We start from the raw sequence: 21,069 nt of genomic DNA, 5'->3' as shown, positions 1-21,069 counted from the left end.
TGGCCAGAGAGAAATGGAAAATTATTGCCGGTATCCTGCTATTTCATCCCTTGCACACTCAACAGCCTGGGATACGTTTCATCCGGCCGTGGAGATTTGTCCACTTTTAAGTCTGCCAGATCACCCAGAACCTCATCTGTCTATGTTAATTTCTTCAAATTTATCACTGCTCGCTGATTTCTATACCCACACCAGCAATTTCATCAATAAATACCAATACATTAATTTAGAACCCTACTTATGTCCTCTGGTTCCACATGCAAATTAAAGCTGTGGTCCTTAATGGGCCCTACTGTTTCTCTCCAATTTCTCTATCTCTCACTCACACACCCTCTCCCTCTCTCTCTCTTCTCTCTCACTCCCTCTTCTATTTTTTTGATATTTAGTGTACCCAATTATTTGTTTGCAATTAAAGGGGAAATTTAGTGTGGCCAATCCACCTACTCCGCACATCTTTGTTTTTTTAATTAAATATTTCTTTATTCTCCTCCTTTTGAACATTTTCTCCCAAATTTACACCCACCAACCAATCAGTAACAAATATGTCATACCCCATATCCATAACAACGATCCCATCCTCCCACCAAACCCAAAACATTCGCCCACATGTTCACATAAACAACTGACAAAGAGGAATCCGGAATCACCCATAGCCACCATTAACACCCCCCCCCCCCCCCCCCCCCCCCCCAAACTAATGTTCGATGTTATACAGTTCTTGAAGGTGCATAATGAATAATGCCCATGAATTGTAGAACCCTTCCCCTCAGTTTAAACTTGACCTTCTCAAGAGTCAAGAATTCCAACAGATCCCCACCATGCCAGGGCACAGGGTGGAGATGCTGCCCTCCAACTCATCATCATCCACCTTCGGGCGATCAACATCTGCCTCCGCACCCCCCAACGTTCACACACATCTTCTACTCCTTTAAAGAATCGGCTCATCCTCGCCCTCGTGAGGTGTGCCCTGTATACCATCTTCAGCTGTATTAGCCCCAACCTCGCGCACGAGGTGGAGGCATTCATTCTCCGCAGCACCTCACACCAGAACCCCCCCCCCTCCATATCCTCTCCCAACAGACATGGATAGAGCATGGACAGGAATGGATGTTGCAGGTTCCGGGGTTTAGGTGTTTTAGTAAGCTCAGAGAAGGAGGCAAAAGAGGGGGAGGTGTGGCGCTGCTAGTCAAGAGCAGTATTACGGTGGCGGAGAGGATGCTAGATGGGGACTCTTCTTCCGAGGTAGTATGGGCTGAAGTTAGAAACAGGAAAGGAGAGGTCACCCTGTTGGGAATTTTTTATAGGCCTCCTAATAGTTCTAGGGATGTAGAGGAAAGGATGGCGAAGATGATTCTGGATATGAGCGAAAGTAACAGGGTAGTTATTATGGGAGACTTTAACTTTCCAAATATTGACTGGAAAAGATATAGTTCGAGTACAATAGATGGGTCGTTTTTTGTACAGTGTGTGCAGGAGGGTTTCCTGAAACAATATGTTGACAGGCCTACAAGAGGCGAGGCCACGTTGGATTTGGTTTTGGGTAATGAACCAGGCCAGGTGTTGGATTTGGAGGTAGGAGAGCACTTTGGGGACAGTGACCACAATTCGGTGACGTTTACGTTAATGATGGAAAGGGATAAGTATACACCGCAGGGCAAGAGTTATAGCTGGGGGAAGGGCAATTATGATGCCATTAGACGTGACTTGGGGGGGATAAGGTGGAGAAGTAGGCTGCAAGTGTTGGGCACACTGGATAAGTGGGGCTTGTTCAAGGATCAGCTACTGCGTGTTCTTGATAAGTATATACCGGTCAGACAGGGAGGAAGGCGTCGAGCGAGGGAACCGTGGTTTACCAAGGAAGTGGAATCTCTTATTAAGAGGAAGAAGGAGGCCTATGTGAAGATGAAGTGTGAAGTTTCGGTTGGGGCGATGGATAGTTACAAGGTAGCGAGGAAGGATCTAAAGAGAGAGCTAAGACGAGCAAGGAGGGGACATGAGAAGTATTTGGCAGGAAGGATCAAGGAAAACCCAAAAGCTTTCTATAGGTATGTCAGGAATAAGCGAATGACTAGGGAAAGAGTAGGACCAGTCAAGGACAGGGATGGGAAATTGTGTGTGGAGTCTGAAGAGATAGGCGAGATACTAAATGAATATTTTTCGTCAGTATTCACTCAGGAAAAAGATAATGTTGTGGATGAGAATGCTGAGCCCCAGGCTAATAGAATAGATGGCATTGAGGTACGTAGGGAAGAGGTGTTGGCAATTCTGGACAGGCTGAAAATAGATAAGTCCCCGGGACTTGATGGGATTTATCCTAGGATTCTATGGGAGGCCAGGGAAGAGATTGCTGGACCTTTGGCTTTGATTTTTATGTCATCATTGGCTACAGGAATAGTGCCAGAGGACTGGAGGACAGCAAATGTGGTCCCTTTGTTCAAAAAGGGGAGCAGAGACAACCCCGGCAACTATAGGCCGGTGAGCCTCACGTCTGTAGTGGGTAAAGTCTTGGAGGGGATTATAAGAGACAAGATTTATAATCATCTAGATAGGAATAATATGATCAGGGATAGTCAGCATGGCTTTGTGAAGGGTAGGTCATGCCTCACAAACCTTATTGAGTTCTTTGAGAAGGTGACTGAACAGGTAGACGAGGGTAGAGCAGTTGATGTGGTGTATATGGATTTCAGCAAAGCGTTTGATAAGGTTCCCCACGGTAGGCTATTGCAAAAAATACGGAGGCTGGGGATTGAGGGTGATTTAGAGATGTGGATCAGAAATTGGCTAGCTGAAAGAAGACAGAGGGTGGTGGTTGATGGGAAATGTTCAGAATGGAGTACAGTCACAAGTGGAGTACCACAAGGATCTGTTCTGGGGCCGTTGCTGTTTGTCATTTTTATCAATGACCTAGAGGAAGGCGCAGAAGGGTGGGTGAGTAAATTTGCAGACGATACTAAAGTCGGTGGTGTTGTCGATAGTGTGGAAGGATGTAGCAGATTACAGAGGGATATAGATAAGCTGCAGAGCTGGGCCGAGAGGTGGCAAATGGAGTTTAATGTAGAGAAGTGTGAGGTGATTCACTTTGGAAGGAATAACAGGAATGCGGAATATTTGGCTAATGGTAAAGTTCTTGAAAGTGTGGATGAGCAGAGGGATCTAGGTGTCCATGTACATAGATCCCTGAAAGTTGCCACCCAGGTTGATAGGGTTGTGAAGAAGGCCTATGGAGTGTTGGCCTTTATTGGTAGAGGGATTGAGTTCCGGAGTCGGGAGGTCATGTTGCAGCTGTACAGAACTCTGGTAAGGCCGCATTTGGAGTATTGCGTACAGTTCTGGTCACCGCATTATAGGAAGGACGTGGAGGCTTTGGAGCGGGTGCAGAGGAGATTTACCAGGATGTTGCCTGGTATGGAGGGAAAATCTTACGAGGAAAGGCTGATGGACTTGAGGTTGTTTTCGTTGGAGAGAAGAAGGTTAAGAGGAGACTTAATAGAGGCATACAAAATGATCAGGGGGTTGGATAGGGTGGACAGTGAGAGCCTTCTCCCGCGGATGGATATGGCTGGCACGAGGGGACATAACTTTAAACTGAGGGGTAATAGATATAGGACAGAGGTCAGAGGTAGGTTCTTCACGCAAAGAGTAGTGAGGCCGTGGAATGCCCTACCTGCTACAGTAGTGAACTCGCCAACATTGAGGGCATTTAAAAGTTTATTGGATAAACATATGGATGATAATGGCATAGTGTAGGTTGGATGGCTTTTGTTTCGGTGCAACATCGTGGGCCGAAGGGCCTGTACTGCGCTGTATTGTTCTATGTTCTATGTTCTAACTCTTCCTCCCACTTTGCTTTGATCCCTTCCAGTGGTGCCTTCTCCTCTTCCAAAATAGCTCCCCAGACTGCTGACACTACCCACTTCTCCAGTCCCCCTGTCGTCAGCACCTCCTCCAGCAATGTGTTGGCCGGCTGCTCTGGGAAGTACTGTATCTCCTTTCTGGCAAAATCTCAAACCTGCATGTATCTAAACATTTCTCCCTGCACCAGCCCATATTTCGCTTCCAGCTCCATCAATCCTGCAAACGGACCCCTAAAAAACAAATCTTTCAGTGTCTTAATCCCCTTCTCCTCCCATTTCTGAAAATTTCCATCCCACCTCCCTGGCTCAAATCTGTGGTTCCCCCGAATCGACATTTCCCTTGACCCTGCCCCCAACCCGAAGTGTTGGCGAAACTGCCTCCAAATTCTCAATGAAGCTATTATTACCGGACTCCCTGAGTACTTCCCCAGGGCTATTGGAAGCGGCGCTGTTGCTAGTGCTTTCAATCCCGACCCCCTGCACAAACTCTCCTCCATTCTGACCCACTGGGAATCAACCCCTCTGACCCAGCTCCACACCTTCTCCACATTCGCCGCCCAGTAGTAATACATCAGGTTCGGAAGATCCAAACCCCCTGCTTGCCTTCCCCTCTGTAGTTGCACCTTTCTAACTCTGGCCACCTTCCCTCCCCATATGAACGACGTAATACTTCCCTCAATCTCTCTGAAAAAAGCCTTTGGCCGGAAATTCGGCAGGCATTGAAAAATAAACAGAAATCGTGGCAACACATTCATTTTAACCGCCTGTACCCGTCCCGCCAGTGACAGAGGGAGACCACCCCACCTTGCCAGATCAGCTTTTACTCTTCCCACCAAACTAGAAATGTACCTGCGGAGCCCCCCCCACCCCCGGGCAACCTGCACCCCAGGTACCTAAAGTGAGTCCCTGCCCAAGGAATGGCAGCCCCCCCCACACCCGGCTGAGCTACCACAAAATACTCACTCTTGTCTAGATTCAGCTCGTACCCTGAGAAAGACTAAAACACTCCAAGCAGCCCCAATATTCCCTTTATCGACACACTCGGTTCCAACACGTATAACAGCAAGTTAAGGACACCCTATGCTCTATCACCCCCCCCCCCCCCCCCCCCCCCCCCCCCCCCTGCACTGTTCCTTTCCATACCCCCAAACTACTTAATGCGATAGCCAACGGCTCAATCGCGAGTGCAAACAGCAGGGGGGGACATAGGACATCCCTGCCTAGTCTCACGGTGGAGAGAAAAGTATCTCGAGCTGATGTTGTTTGTGCGGACACTCTCCCTCGGCTCCTTAGATAGTAGCTTTACCCAATTCACAAATCTTGGTCCAATCCCAAACCGCTCCAGAACTGCCATCAAGTACCCCCATTCCACCCGGTCAAACGCCTTCTCAGCGTCCAATGCCACAACCACCCCTGTTTCCTTCCCCTCTGCCGGTGCAATAACGACATTCAATACCCTTCCAATGTAGGAAAAGAGCTGCCTCCCTCTCACGAACCACGTCTGATCTTCACCTATCACCTTCAGGAGGCACTCTTCCAGCCTACCCGCCAGTACCTTCGCTAATACTTTTGCGTCTACATTCAGAAGTGATATGGGCCTATACGACCCACACTCCGTCGAATCCTTATCTTTTTTTAGCAACAGGGAAATCGATGCCTGTCCCAAGGTTTGTGGCAACACCCCCTTCCCTATCGCCTCTTCAAGCATTCCCACCATCAGGGGTGCCAGCTTATCCTTGAATTTTTTATAATATTCCACCGGAAACCCATCCGGCCCTGCCACCTTCCCCGACTGCATCCTCCCAATCGCATCCTTTATCTCCTGCTCCACTATCACTCCTTCCAATGTAGCCCTGTCCCCCTCCCCTAACCTCGGGTACTCCAACCCATCTAGAAATTCCTGCATCTCACGATCTCCCCGTGTGGCTCTGAGCTGTACAACCTCTCATAAAATTCCTCAAAAATCTTGTTAATCAGATCCGGCGCCACCACCAACTTCTCTGCCCTATCCCTCACCTGCACAATTTCCCTTGCCGCTGCTTCCCTCCGGAGCTGACCTGCCAATAGACCTGCCTTATCTCCATGTTCGTAAATTGCACCCCTTGCTCGTCTCAATTGGCGACCGTCTTCCTGGTAGACAGTCGGTCAAAGCTCGCCTGTAGTTCCTTCCTCTTATCCAGCTTTGCTGGGTCCCCATCCTCTGCATAACTCCTATCTACCTCCAGCCTCCCCGAACAGGTGCCAGAATGTGGCGACTAGGGGCTTTTCACAGTAACTTCATTTGAAGCCTACTTGTGACAATAAGTGATTTTCATTTTTCATTTTCAACATCTCATCTATTACCCTCTGCCGCTCCAACCACTCCTCTTTGTCCACCCTGGCCTTAAATGAGATCACCTCCCCCCTCACAACCGCCTTTTAGAGCCTCCCAGACGACCACCTTCGACACCTCACATGTACAGTTGAAACTTACATATTCCTTAATTACCTTTTCAATTTTGTCACGGAACAAGTCCCACATCCAATTTCCACCCCGGCCTCTGCGCTACCCCCTTCTCCAGCACCATATCCACCCAATGCGGAGCATGATCTGACACTGCAATTGCCGAGTATTCTGACCCCTTAACCCCAGCCAACAAAGCCTTCCCCACCAGGAAAAAGTCGATCTGCGAATATACCTTATGGACTGCTGAGAAAACGAGTATTCCCACTCCCTCGGGTGCAGAAACCTCCAAAGCCCCCCCCCCCCCCCCCATTTCCACCATTAGCCCAGCTAACGCCTTTGCCCCCCCCCGATGGGACCAGCAAGCGTGGCCGTGACCTGTCCAACCTTGGCTCTTGCACCAAGTTCCAGTCCCCCCCCCCCCCCCACTATCTGTTCGAGTGTGTCCAAGTCGGGGATGGCCTCAAACACCTTTGCGAATCCCACATCATCCCAATTGGGACCATATACACTTAACAGCACCACTAACCTCCCCTCCAGCCCCCTTGTCACAATCACATACTTACTCCCCTGATCTGCCACCACCATCTCCATCTGGAAGCGTACTCTTTTGCTGACCATTACCGCTACCCCTTCAGCCCTTCCGTAAAGTCCAGAGTGAAACACCTGACTAACCCAGCCCTTTTTAAGTCTCACCTGGTCCTTCACCCTCAAGTGAGTTTCCTGCAGCATTGCCACACCGGCCTTCAAACTTTTAAGATGCGCAAGCACCCTTGATATCTTGACCGGACCTCCTAACCCCCTCACGTTCCACGTGACTATCCTAACTGGGGGTCTCTCACACCCCCCCCCCCCCCCCCGTCTTGTCCACCATCATCATACCACCGGCTCCCAAAACCCACCCCTACATTTCTTCTCGAAAAAACATCTCCCAGCATCAATCCCCCCACCCCCTCACCTCACCTCTGTTCACTAGCCGACTTTAGTTAGCTAGCACGGGTGGCTCCCCCCACCAAGATATACCGTCCCCTCCCACCCAGTCCCAGAGAAAGCAAAAACAGAAACACCAATCCAACCCATACAATTCCCTAAACAAAGATATAACCGTCGCAACACAGAATGCCAATCAACCCAACTAATAACTTTAACTCTGTAACAATGTGAAGAGAAGTAAATTACAATACACGTCAGTAAAAAGAAAGTTATAACATTTATACATTTTCCAGCTCCCCAATCAGTCCACAGCCTCTCTTCCAGCTCCGCTCTTCACGTCTGTCCCAAGCCTTCTGTCATCAGCCGCCTCCGCTGTCTCAAAATAAAAGTCTTTGGCACCATACGTCACCCTCAGCTTCGCCGGGTATACCATACCAAATCGCACCCCCTTTTTGTACAGTGCCGCCTTCACTCGCCCAAACGCCGCTCGTCTTTTTGCCAACTCCACCGTCAAGTCCTGGTAGATCCGAACTCCGGCACCATCCCACTGTACCTTGCGCTTTTGTTTCGCCCAGCTTAACACCACCTCCTTCATGCAGCACTTAGGGAAACCGATGATTACTGCTCTTGGCGGCTCATTCACTTTGGGCTTCCGTCTCAATGACCGATGAGCTCGGTCAAGTTCGTACCGAGAGGGGTTCTCACCCTCCCACCTCAGCTCCGCCAACTTCTTAGCGAAGTACTCTGTTGGCCTTGGACCCTCTATCCCTTCGGGCAAGCCCACAATTCTTAGATTGTGCTGCCTCGAGCGGTTCTCCAAGTGCTCGATCTTTGCTCGGAGCCCTTTGTTGTTGACCTCCACCGCCCTCCGCAGCTCGTCCCCCATAGATGTTAGCTGGTCGCTGTGCTGCGCCACAGCCTCCTCCACTTCCTTCATCTTCTCGCCCAGCTCTCTCACCTCGGACGATGTCTTTGCCACAGGTACTCTCACTGGGGCGATTGCCTCCTCCACCAATGACTTCAGTATGACTGCCATCTCCTTCCTTAAAGCCTCCATGTGCCTCACAAACTGCTTTTCCAGCTCCACCTCCATCACCTCGGTCATCTTCTCCACTGTAAGTAGTGCGGCCCCACCATGCGGTCCGGCCTTCGCCATCTTGTCAGCACTTTTGCTCATCTTCTCATTCAACGGCGAGCCCGTGTTTCCTCCCTTCCTCAACGCCGCTTTTCGCATCCTTTAACGGCTTATTATTTTTCTTTTTTTCCCACTCTTCCTCCTTCAATGTCAAATTTCTTTAAAACTTCTTTCTCCTCTTTGTTTCTGTATACCTCCAGTATTTCCCTGTGACCGGGCTTCAGTCTTCTTGCCGTATTCTAGGCGGGAGCCATCCGATGTGGGACACCTCACCTACGTCGTGCCCTGGCTTCGGGCCCGCTGCCTCGGCCTCCGTTTGGCTCCGCCCCCACTGCTTCCTTCAAGTTTTCAGGAGACAGAAAAAACACAAAGATAAATTTTTCTCCTTTCCTCTCCGTGCGCTTTGAGCCCTTCGGCTTTCAGGATGCTCCTTGGGGAACAAGTCGCGATCCCCGCTCTTCCTCCACATACACATCTTTGGTTTGTGGGAGTGAGACCCATGCAGACACGTGGCGAAGGTGCAAGGAAATGATGTTTATGGTTTTGCCTGCACACCAGGGAGACAAATTGCCCCTCTGAATGTACTTGCTAAATTAAGGACTGCAATTAATTTTTCTGTATGTAAAATGTGCAGCAAACCTAAGTAGTGCGTGGACATATCCTGTAAAAGGGCATGCATCTTAATTATGCAAGCCTAGACATCTCTGTCAGTTGCAGGTTTTTATTCCATTTGTCAACATAGTTTTTCCTCACTTGCAATGGTAATGCTGATTAGATGTGACAGGTCTCCCTGCACAAGCTGCTGTCTTCCCTGCATCCTTTCACCTGGATTGGGAACATTTTAAACATTTCCACCACTACTACTTCACTAACTAGAGATTGAAGCCAAGATTTTCTTAGCCTGTATGGCTCTATATTGCACTTGTGTGCAGCATTCCCACCTAATATTTGGGTGAAGCGTTACAATATACTTTAACATGGTACCACCGCCTGTAGAGAATTTGGGGCATGTGTGTATCTAGTTACGGCGTACCTGACCTAGAAGTGACACTGGGTTGCCCAACTGGAGTATGTTATTGCCCATTATTTCCACTTCTTGACTCAAACATGAAGGGACACTTTAAAAATCATAGCATAGCCATTGATTTGCATCATAGGACTATATGAAACCCATCTCAGTGCAAGTTGATTCCTGGGGAGGAAAGACAAAAATAAACCAGTGATCCCATCATTGACTTGCCACTTCAGTGAGCAGTTTCGGATTCTGCTTGCTTTAAAAGTAGCTATGAAGCTGGAGAAACTGAATAGAACATTCAAATTAGCTTCCCATAAGACATCTAACACAAGTAGAATGGTGTTGAATTGAGTGGATTATCTCGTTAACTTTTCTCTTTACCCCCTCCTGGACTCTTCTATTGTCATGCCTCCTTTCACTTCTCTATTTTTAGGTACTGTGCTCTTCCGATTCCCTATCCCAATTCTTCAGTAATTCCTGACTTTTTTTCATGCTGCTGTTCAAGGATTGAATATCTGTTTGACAATCCTTTGCAGCTTCCCACTGTGCCTCTCTTGGTATTTTTCAATAGACTCATTGAGGCACTGAGTACTGGCTCAATTTGAGCAACAACCTTAATTGACTCACCCCACTCCAGTGTTGATGTTCCTGCCCATTGTGCCCGATGAGGACTAATCTTGCCAATATTCCTCCTGCCTAATTATTCTCCCCTCCCCACCCCTACCCCCACTGCTGACCCTGTGGACTCTGCCAGTGATCAGCTCTCCAACCCCTGCAAGCACCTCATTCTGCAATGTGTGTTCATTTATGAATGAAGTACAATCACCCTCAATGTTCATGGATGGAAAGTATCACCATCATGACCTTATCCGAAATGTGGTTGAGGGGTAATGAGACTTTTCCCCTTGAAAGAAACATCCCTTCCAGGCTCCATCCTCCACCCCTTGCTCTGTCAAGACCATTGGATTGATGGTTTGGTGCTTATCGCCAAATTATACCTTGACCTGACTCTCTACTTGCTTTCTCCTTTGAGCTCTTCCCCTTGTTCCAGGCCTCTCATCTCCTTTTTCAGATTCATTGTTCTATACTTGTATGATAAACATGTTATAGTGTCACGGTTGGCACAATGGTTAGCACTGCTGCCTCGCAGCACCAGGGACCTAGCCTTGGCCTTGGTGTGCAGCTTGCACGTTCTCCCATATTCTGCTTGGGTTTCCTCCAGGTGCTCGGTTTTCCTCCCACTGTCCAAAGATGTGCCGGTTGGGTGGATTGGCCATTCTAAATTGTCCCTTGGTGTCCAAAGATGAAGTTATGGGGTGACAGGGATAGGGTGAGGGAGTGGGCCGAGGTCGGGTGTTCGTTCAGAGGGTAGACTTGATGGGCCGAATGGCTTCCTTCTGCACTGTAAGGATTCTATGATTATCACTGAGATAAATATCTTATTTGTCTAGCCTCTGATTTTGTTCATCTGCACTTTCACCTCCACTTTGGCTACAGTCCCCAGTAAAACCATTAGCCTCTCTCACCTGGACCATTTCCCAGCACAGCCCTCAGTCCATGAGACACCGATCTAAAAGGATTTGGTGGAAAACTGGTTTAGCCATCTAGCAGCAGGTCTGGTTGGAACACTTAACATATGCTTGGGCAACGCTCTTGTCTGCTCAGACTGCTCACTCTTCTAGGATCATCCTGGGTTGCAAATATAACACCTGGCTTCTAACTTTGCCACCTCTTTGATTTTCTTTCCCCTGACCCCTCTTCCCTTACTTCCAACAGCAGGTGTGAGGGGTTCACAAATTCTTTGTAACTAAGATTGAGACCATGCAATCGGCTTCCTCTGCCGTATCTGTCTCTTCCACTAGCCCACCTGGCCTGACTTCCTCTAATGTTCTCCCTATCCTAACTGTGAATTTGTATCTTCCTCTTGTTTCTATCCTATTTCTGCTTTGGACAAGAGTGGGCATGCGAGCCTCCTGTTCCCTCCATTCTATTCCCACTAAAATCCTTGTCACCCAATTTCCCACCTAGTCCCATGTTAGCTGATATTGGTAACAGTTCTCTCTTCAGATGCTGGCCCTCTTACTTTTAAATCTGTCTCTTTGGGGGCGGGGGTGCAACCTTTGAATCCCCTTTGAATTGCAAACTGCTGTACCTTCTCCAACCTCCGTACACTCCAATCCTTGCACTTGTTGTCACCTCCAAAACAAAATTTTAAAAATTGGCATTGGGCATTCACCGCTTCACTGCTGTTGAGAAGGTGGTGATGAATCACTTTCTTGGGCTTTCTTGCAGGATATGTGCAGATACACCCACTGTGCTGTTTGGAGAAGGGCGTTCCAGGATTTTGACTGTTTGGTAGCACTGTCGTTGACACCTTCCATACTTAGCTGGTGATCGAGAGTAGACTGCTAGGGTGGAAATTTGTGGCTGGGACATAGCTGGGTAATTTTCCACATTATCAGGTAGATACCAATGTTGTAGCTGTACTGGAACAGCTTTCCCATCTTCTCTGGAATTCCATGTTTCAATCTCTCCAGTCAAGTTTCTACTCTTGTCACAGTACCAAAACAACACTCATAATCACATTCATGTAATTTGTGACTTTTATGACAACGGCAGTCTCTCCCCCTCATCTGTCGCGACCTGTCTACAGCCTTTGTTACAGTTGAGCACAGTATTCTCCTCCTCGCCTTTCCACTGGGTAAGCTTTCATCAGATTCAAAGGGTTAGAAATGTTTGAAGTGTAAAGTCAAACAAGAAACTGAGGTTAAGAAGTGTACTGTTATGTGAGAATTTTTAACTGATTTATGAGCCTGATTATTGTCACTCTGCTTGACACATGCTGTGAAATAAAGAAGCTTAATAATTCACAATTACCAATGTCATGTGTGGTCTTGTGTCAATGTTCAGAAAGCTTTGTGACACACTAAGGCATGTGCAAAAAACACTAATTTAGACCGTAGGGTGCTCCTGTTACACCAGTGGGTTGCACAATCATGCCCTGTGATTAGATGTTAGGCAGTAATGGGCACAATCCTAATGTAAGATGCTTCAAGGCAGTAGCGCACTTTTTGCGATTGAAGACTGAAATTTGGATACATCTGGGGTCCAGTGAATTTTAAAAATATTTTGTCGAGAAATCTTTTGAAACTGTTGTAGATTGGATTACGGATTTTTATTTAATCTTGTGTATTGGAGGTTTTGTATGAAAACTGTTGGATCTCTCCATGTCACATGGGTTATTTCCTGGGACTGAGTTTGGGTGAATTAGGGTTGATTGGAGTTGACCGTGGGTGCTGATTTCAGGAACGCAGTTAATTCTGGGATGGCAGGTGCAGGAAAAGAGTAAGGACAATATATATTTGATAGAAAGTATTTCTCATTTGAATAGATAAAGAAGAAATGTATTGAAGACCCAATGGTATTGCAGACACACAAAGTTTCATCATGTACTTGGCTGCTTGGTAGTGAATAAAATATCTTATTGCAATAGAATGTCATGCTGTGCTTAGAATATCAAAGCTCAGTTGGGCAGTTATCTGACTGGAATTTGCTTTGATTTTGTTCCAAGTTTGGATTTGACTATTATAGCTGTTGTGCCTTGGAGAATCTAGTATTGCTGCACAGGTTTTTGAAAATGCATGACAAGGATGAGTTGATCGTCAACTCTAATATCAACTCCTGAAAGTATTGCTATTGGCATCACCAGTATGGCTGGGATCCATCCAGGTGATGGAGCAAAGAAGTACAAAAATAAACCAGTATCTTGAAGGTTTTTCCTTTTGCAATTCACCTCATTGGATTAATTTGGCTGCTCCAGTGGCCTGTTTTAAAAAGATTGAATTTGATTATCTGATTTTTACTCATTCCGATCAATTTACATTTTAAAAATCAGTGCGCAATATAATCTGTGGTTTTAATGGACACAGTTTTTTGTAATGAGGACAAAATTTTCCCAAGTTCAACTTGCCCTTGTGATATATAGCAATGTTGAGCTATTTGCTGTACCAGGTTTTTTTTATTCCAGTATGTATGTACTGAGCTTGTTTAAACATTGTCTTTGAGGTTCCATTCTTGTTGTACAACATTTCAATGCAATACATTTCAGATAATGTAATTCTAAGCTTTTATGAGTAATGTAATTCTAAGCTTTTATGAGTAAACAAAAGTTTTGATTTATTGTATTATTTCAATGTTTCAGTAGGATCAAGTCCGCTACCAGTTAACCAGCCATTAAATCAGATGTATCAGCCTGGCAGGACACCCTTGGGTCCCCCACCATCAAGTGGAGGTCCTCCTTTGATCAGACCAACGCATCCTGTGGTAACCACTAATCATGATGCACCACTCACTCAAAATCTTTTAAGAGACTCTGAAGGTAACATTTCTACTAGACATAATCATTAATTTCTATTTTAAATTTAGCATGTTGGTACATCATGGAACATGTAACTGTTCCATGATGCCAAGTTGTCTACAGCATAAATGTGCGCTAGCATTAAATATGTACCTCAGACCAGGAAAAGTTTAATACTTCAAACTGTTAAATGGTAGAATTGTCACATTTGAAAATAGTTCTGAATGATATATTTCTGGTTTGAAAATGTTTTATAGGGCTTGTGTGTTTAAGATTTGCAAGTAGAAGATGAATTTGCCTATATGTTAGATTGTAGAATGCTATTCTATAGAAAAATAACAAGTTTATATTTAAACTACGTTTCCTAACTTCTAACTTCATCCCTCTATTTGGCAACAGTAAAGCTGCAACCTTGCGATCACATTTGATTGAGATGAACTTCCAATGCTTCATTCATGCTACCTGTTTCTCCCTTTGTAACATCACCTGACTGCTGCTATCTTAGCTCATCTGCTTTTAAAATAAATAAATTTAGAGTATCAAATTCTTAATTTTTTCCAATTAAGGGACAATTTAGTATGGCCAATTCACCTAAATTGTTTTTTAACACAAAAATGTAATCAGAATAATCCATTCTGGGCAGCATGGTGGCACAGTGGTTAGCATTGTCACGGCGCTGAGGACCCGGGTTAGGACCCGGGTTCGATCCCGGCTCTGGTTCACTGTCCGTGTGGAGTTTGCACATTCTCCCTGTGTCTGCGTGGGTCACACCACCACAACCCAAAGATGTGCAGGGTAGGTGGATTGGCCACACTAAATTGCCCCTTAATTGGAAAAAATAATTGGGTACTATAGAATATTCCATTCTATCATGCATTGTTCTAAATCTGGAACATCCACTTGCTGACATTCCAACTATGATGGTACTTGGGCAAGGAACTGATGATTATAAGATTAAAAAGTTCAGCACAGCATTTTGAAGAGCAACGGGAAAATTTCTGTGGCACAAATTTTAACATACCAAACTAGTTGGTTATGTGAATCCTTATGACCATAGACTAGCAGAGTGAATTGAACTAAATTAAATATATCTATATATGGAATGTGCAACATGCATATTATTTAAAATATTCAGTTGAGATAGGCCTGTTTAGATTTGTATGGTGTGAACCAATGGAGCTCTCAATCCTAGCGATGACCAAATTAGTCTTTGCCTGATCCGAGTTCCATTAATTGGAGTTGTGAACATTATTATGGACTGCAGGAATGATTATTGCATTCTTCAATTGAAGAAGAACTTATTTTCAGCTGGAACCCTGTCTTGGTGGCTTAAATTTTATACAGAAATGATTACTACTTAAAATCAAAAGTGAAACCTGTTTAGAAGTTTTGGAATGAACACTAGAATCCTTGTCATTTGATCTTTATTACTTGCCCAGTATTATGTTTCCAAGTGCAGCTAGAATATGAATTAAAGGCTGCAGTTTCAAAATATGTAAACATAATGTGATGGATGTAGGAATTTATTTTATATTGCATTACAAGTATCTGACGCATGAATGGTTTAAAAGCCTGGATTAGGATTTGTATATATCTGCCGCAGTAATGTTTTTAAACGTCCTGTTTTTAAAAAAAAAGACAGGTGCAGAAGGTGCAATTAAGATGTCATAAAAGTAGGATCATTGTTACTTTAACCCAAACTTTTAAATTTAAAAAGGGAGGCTGAATGTTATGATTTCTGGAGAGTAGATAATTAGAGACATTGTGTTAAATTGAAGCAATTTGGTTATGGGATTTGAGTATGATAAAGAAGGCGTAGTAATGGGAGTGGCCAGTCTGTGGCAGTTAGTTTAGTGCTCTGATAGTTGAGAGCTGAACAATAGTTTCTTCAAAAGGCTGTCAGGTTAAGCAGTAGTCTGACACCGTCAAGACTCTGCAGGCAGTTATTTAAAAGGAATTCTTTATCAAGAGGCTGGCGAGTAATCCTGTGTTTGCTAACTTCTTTTAAAAGTGGGTTTTGACCTGTGATGGGTTTTGCTTGATTGGAGATAAAGAAGGTAGCAGTTAGGAGTTAGTGTTTCATTTTATTGTTAAGCATTGTTAACTGGTAATTGCACGCTCTATGTCTGTGCTGTTGAATGTAGTTTAATACAGTGTTGTTAAGAAAGTTTGTTTTACGGACTTCCGGGTGCGACGATGACCAGCTAAGTCGCACGTTTCGGCAGCTCCCGGTGGAACAGACTTTTGGGCTCTTAATAGGAGCCCCAACGGCAATTTTAACGGCTAAAAGCACTGTGCGGTAAACCAGAAGGGAATCCCCCCTGGATACGGATGGAAAAAGGAGAGTAAAGTGGCCGGATTGCGGTGGATCCTTTAGAGCAGCGGCAAGGAAGGCAAGCAAAAACCAAGATGGCGTCGGAAGGTGGCAGTTTAATATGGGGCCCTGAACAACACGAGTTTTTGAAACGCTGCGTGGAAGAGCTGAAAAAGGAGATGAAGAAGGAGCTGTTGGCCCCGATATTACAGGCGATCGAAGGGCTAACGGATGAGCAAAAGACCCAGGAGCGGGAGCTTCGGGTCGTGAAGGCAAAGGCTGCCGAGAACGAGGACGATATACAGGGCCTGGTGGTGAAGACGGAGATGCACGAGGCACACCATAAACGATGTGTGGAAAGATTGGAGGTGCTGGAGAATAACGCGAGGAGGAATAATTTAAGGATTCTTGGTCTTCCTGAAGGTGTAGAAGGAGCAGACGTCGGGGCATATGTGAGCACGATGCTGCACTCGTTAATGGGAGCGGAGGCCCCGGCGGGTCCGCTGGAGGTGGAGGGAGCATACCGAATGATGGCGCGAGGACCGAGAGCAGGAGAAATTCCCAGAGCCATAGTGGTGAGATTCCTCCGTTTTAAGGACAAAGAGATGGTCCTTAGATGGGCAAAGAAAACTCGGAGCAGTAGATGGGAGAACGCGGTGATCCGCGTATATCAAGACTGGAGTGCGGAGGTGGCGAGAAGGAGGGCGAGCTTTAATCGGGCCAAGGCGGTGCTCCACAAAAAGAAGATAAAATTTGGAATGCTACAACCGGCAAGACTGTGGGTCACATATCAAGGGAGGCACCATTACTTTGAGACGGCGGATGAGGCGTGGACTTTTATTGTGGAAGAAAAACTGGAATAAGCGGGTTACTAAAAAAGAACGTTTGAAACAAAGTGGTGAGGCGAGTATGGGGGGCGAAGAGGGGGGAAAAAGGGGGGGAAAGATGAGTCTTATGTTATTAATCCTGCGATGCGGTAACTTTTCTCTCTTCCACAGGTGGTGGTGGAGGGAGGAAGGGAGGTGGAGGAGATGGGGCTTTGGCCATGGGGGGCGGGGCCAAAAGGGAAGCGCGGGCTTTGTTCCCGTGCTATGATAATCATGGCGAGAATAGGGAAGCAGGAAGGAGGGGGCGTCGCACGGTGCGAGCCGAGGTCACGGGGGGAAGCCGAGGTCGGCCAGAGTTTGCTGACTTCTGGGAGCAACATGGGGGGTGTAACTACGCTAGTGGGGGATCTAGTGGGAGGGGGGAGTTACTGGGTTGCTGCTGCTGGGGAGGGGGAGCTGGAATGGGGTGGGGTGGGCGGGGGGGGGGCGCCGCCTGGGGGGGACACAGCTGCGTGGGAACCGGGTGAGGAGCTGGAAAAAGGGGATGGCTAATCGACAAGGAGGGGGGGGGGGGGGGGGGGGTAAAAAGCCCCCCAACCCGGTTGATCACGTGGAATGTGAGAGGGCTGAACGGGCCGATAAAGAGGGCACGAGTACTCGCACACCATAAGAAACTTAAGGCAGACGTGGTTATGTTACAAGAGACGCACTTGAAACTTATAGACCAGGTTAGACTACGCAAAGGATGGGTGGGGCAGGTGTTTCATTCGGGGCTAGATGCGAAAAACAGGGGGGTGGCAATACTAGTGGGGAAGCGGGTTATGTTTGAGGCAAAGACCATAGTGGCGGATAGCGGGGGCAGATACGTGATGGTGAGTGGCAAATTACAGGGGGAGGCGGTGGTCTTGGTAAACGTATATGCCCCAAACTGGGATGATGCCAATTTTATGAGGTGCATGCTAGGATGCATCCCGGACCTAGAGGTGGGAAAGCTGGTAATGGGGGGAGATTTTAATACGGTGCTGGAGCCAGGGCTGGACAGGTCGAGATCCAGGACTGGAAGGAGGCAGGCTGTAGCCAAGGTGCTTAAAGATTTTATGGAGCAGATGGGAGGAGTAGACCCGTGGAGATTTAGCAGACCTAGGAGTAAGGAGTTCTCGTTTTTCTCCCAGGTCCACAAAGTTTATTCGCGAATAGACTTTTTTGTCTTGGGAAGGGCGTTGATCCCGAAGGTGAGGGGGACGGAGTATACGGCTATAGCCATTTCGGATCACGCTCCACATTGGGTAGACTTGGAGATAGGGGAGGAAACAGAAGGGCGTCCACCCTGGAGAATGGACATGGGACTAATGGCAGATGAAGGGGTGTGTTTAAGGGTGAGGGGGTGCATTGAAAAATACTTGGAACTCAATGATAACGGGGAGGTCCAGGTGGGAGTGGTCTGGGAGGCGCTGAAGGCAGTGGTTAGAGGGGAGCTGATATCAATAAGGGCACATAAAGGAAAGCAGGAGAGTAGGGAATGGGAGCGGTTGCTGCAAGAACTTTTGAGGGTGGACAGGCAATATGCGGAGGCACCGGAGGAGGGACTGTACAGGGAAAGGCAAAGGTTACACGTAGAATTTGACTTGCTGACAACGGGTACTGCAGAAGCACAGTGGAGGAAGGCACAGGGTGTACAGTATGAGTATGGGGAGAAGGCGAGCAGGTTGCTGGCCCATCAATTGAGGAAAAGGGGAGCAGCGAGGGAAATAGGGGGAGTGAGGGATGAGGAAGGAGAGATAGAGCGGGGAGCGGAGAGAGTGAATGGAGTGTTCAAGGCATTCTATAAAAGATTATACGAAGCTCGGCCCCCAGATGGGAAGGAGAGAATGATGAGCTTCCTGGACCGGCTGGAATTTCCTAAGGTGGAGGAGCAGGAGAGGGTGGGACTGGGAGCACAGATCGAGATAGAGGAAGTAGTGAAAGGAATTAGGAGTATGCAGGCGGGGAAGGCTCCGGGACCGGATGGATTTCCAGTCGAATTTTATAGGAAATATGTGGACTTGCTTGCCCCGATACTGATGAGAACCTTTAATGAGGCGAAGGAAAGGGGACAGCTGCCCCCGACTATGTCGGAGGCAACGATATCGCTTCTCCTAAAGAAGGAAAAAGACCCGCTGCAATGCGGGTCCTATAGACCTATTTCCCTCCTAAATGTAGACGCCAAGATTCTGGCCAAGGTAATGGCAATGAGGATAGAGGATTGTGTCCCGGGGGTAGTCCATGAGGACCAAACTGGGTTTGTGAAGGGGAGACAGCTGAATACGAATATACGGAGGCTGCTAGGGGTAATGATGATGCCCCCACCAGAGGGGGAAGCGGAGATAGTGGTGGCGATGGATGCCGAGAAAGCATTTGATAGAGTGGAGTGGGATTATTGTGGGAGGTGTTGAGGAGATTTGGCTTTGGAGATGAGTATATTAGATGGGTACAGCTGCTGTATAGGGCCCCGATGGCGAGCGTGGTCACGAATGGACGGGGGTCTGCGTATTTTCGGCTCCATAGAGGGACGAGGCAGGGATGTCCTCTGTCACCATTATTGTTTGCACTGGCGATTGAGCCCCTGGCAATAGCATTGAGGGGTTCCAGGAAGTGGAGGGGAGTACTCAGGGGAGGCGAGGAACACCGGGTATCTCTTTACGCGGACGATTTATTGGTGTATGTGGCGGACCCGGCGGAGGGGATGCCAGAGATAATGCGGATACTTGGGGAGTTTGGAGAATTTTCAGGATATAAGCTGAACATGGGGAAAAGTGAGCTGTTTGTGGTGCATCCAGGGGAGCAGAGCAGAGAAATAGAGGACTTACCGCTGAGGAAGGTAACAAGGGACTTTCGCTACTTGGGGATCCAGATAGCCAAGAATTGGGGTACGTTGCATAGGTTAAACTTAACGCGGTTGGTGGAACAGATGGAGGAGGACTTCAAGAGATGGGACATGGTATCCCTGTCACTGGCAGGGAGGGTACAAGCGGTTAAAATGGTGGTCCTCCCGAGATTCCTCTTTGTGTTTCAGTGCCTCCCGGTGGTGATCACGAAGGCTTTTTTCAAAAGGATTGAGAAGAATATCATGAGTTTTGTGTGGGCCGGGAAGACCCCGAGAGTGAGGAAGGGATTTTTGCAGCGTAGTAGGGATAGGGGGGGGCTGGCGCTACCGAGCCTGAGTGAGTACTACTGGGCCGCCAACATCTCAATGGTATGTAAGTGGATGGGAGAAGAGGAGGGAGCGGCGTGGAAGAGATTGGAGAGGGCGTCCTGTAGGGGGACTTGCCTACAAGCCATGGTGACGGCGCCGTTGCCGTTCTCACCGAAGAAATACACCACAAGCCCGGTGGTGGTGGCTACTCTGAAAATTTGGGGGCAATGGAGACTGCATAGGGGAAAGATGGGAGCCTCGGTGTGGTCCCCGATAAGAAATAATCATAGGTATTCTCCGGGGAGAATGGATGGGGGATTTGGAACATGGCAAAGAGCAGGAGTAACACAATTGAGAGATCTGTTTGTAGATGGGACGTTTGCAAGTCTGGGAGCGCTGGCCGAAAAATATGGGTTGCCCCAAGGGAATGCATTCCGGTATATGCAACTGAGGGCTTTTGCGAGGCAACAGGTGAGGGAATTCCCGCAGCTCCCAACGCAGGAAGTGCAGGACAGAGTGATCTCAAAGACATGGGTGGGGGACGGTAAGGTATCAGACATATATAGGGAAATGAGGGACGAGGGGGAGATTATGGTAGATGAGCTGAAAGGGAAATGGGAAGAAGAGCTGGGGGAGGAGATTGAGGAGGGGCTGTGGGCTGATGCCCTAAGTAGGGTAAACTCATCGTCCTTGTGTGCCAGGCTAAGCCTGATACAATTTAAGGTGTTACACGGCGCATATGACTGGAGCACGGCTCAGTAAATTTTTTGGAGTAGAGGATAGGTGTGCGAGATGCTCGAGAAGCCCATCGAATCACACCCACATGTTCTGGTCATGTCCGGCACTACAGGGGTTTTGGGTGGGGGTGACAAAGGTGCTTTCGAAGGTGGTGGGGGTCCAGGTCGAACCAAGCTGGGGGTTGGCTATATTCGGGGTTGCAGAAGAGCCCGGAGTGCAGGAGGCGAAAGAGGCTGATGTTTTGGCCTTTGCGTCCCTAGTAGCCCGGCGCAGGATACTGT

At 47.5% G+C, this 21,069-nt stretch overlaps 1 protein-coding gene across 3 annotated transcripts in view; it reads left to right on the top strand.

The window, feature by feature from the left end:
* Positions 1-21,069, top strand: part of sec24a (SEC24 homolog A, COPII coat complex component) — a 101,430-nt gene that overhangs the window by 11,327 nt on the left and 69,034 nt on the right. For 2 of the 3 annotated variants that reach the window (XM_072512411.1, XM_072512414.1), the window contains exon 3: positions 13,582-13,758. In XM_072512411.1, the coding sequence (XP_072368512.1) occupies positions 13,582-13,758 (177 nt within the window). The remainder of the gene's footprint in view (positions 1-13,581; positions 13,759-21,069) is intronic. The other variant, XM_072512413.1, reaches the window with a different exon arrangement.

Source organism: Scyliorhinus torazame, chromosome 7, assembly GCF_047496885.1.
Source record: "Scyliorhinus torazame isolate Kashiwa2021f chromosome 7, sScyTor2.1, whole genome shotgun sequence".
In the NCBI taxonomy this organism is placed as follows: Eukaryota; Metazoa; Chordata; class Chondrichthyes; order Carcharhiniformes; family Scyliorhinidae; genus Scyliorhinus; species Scyliorhinus torazame.
This window is presented reverse-complemented; position numbering and strand designations above follow the sequence as displayed.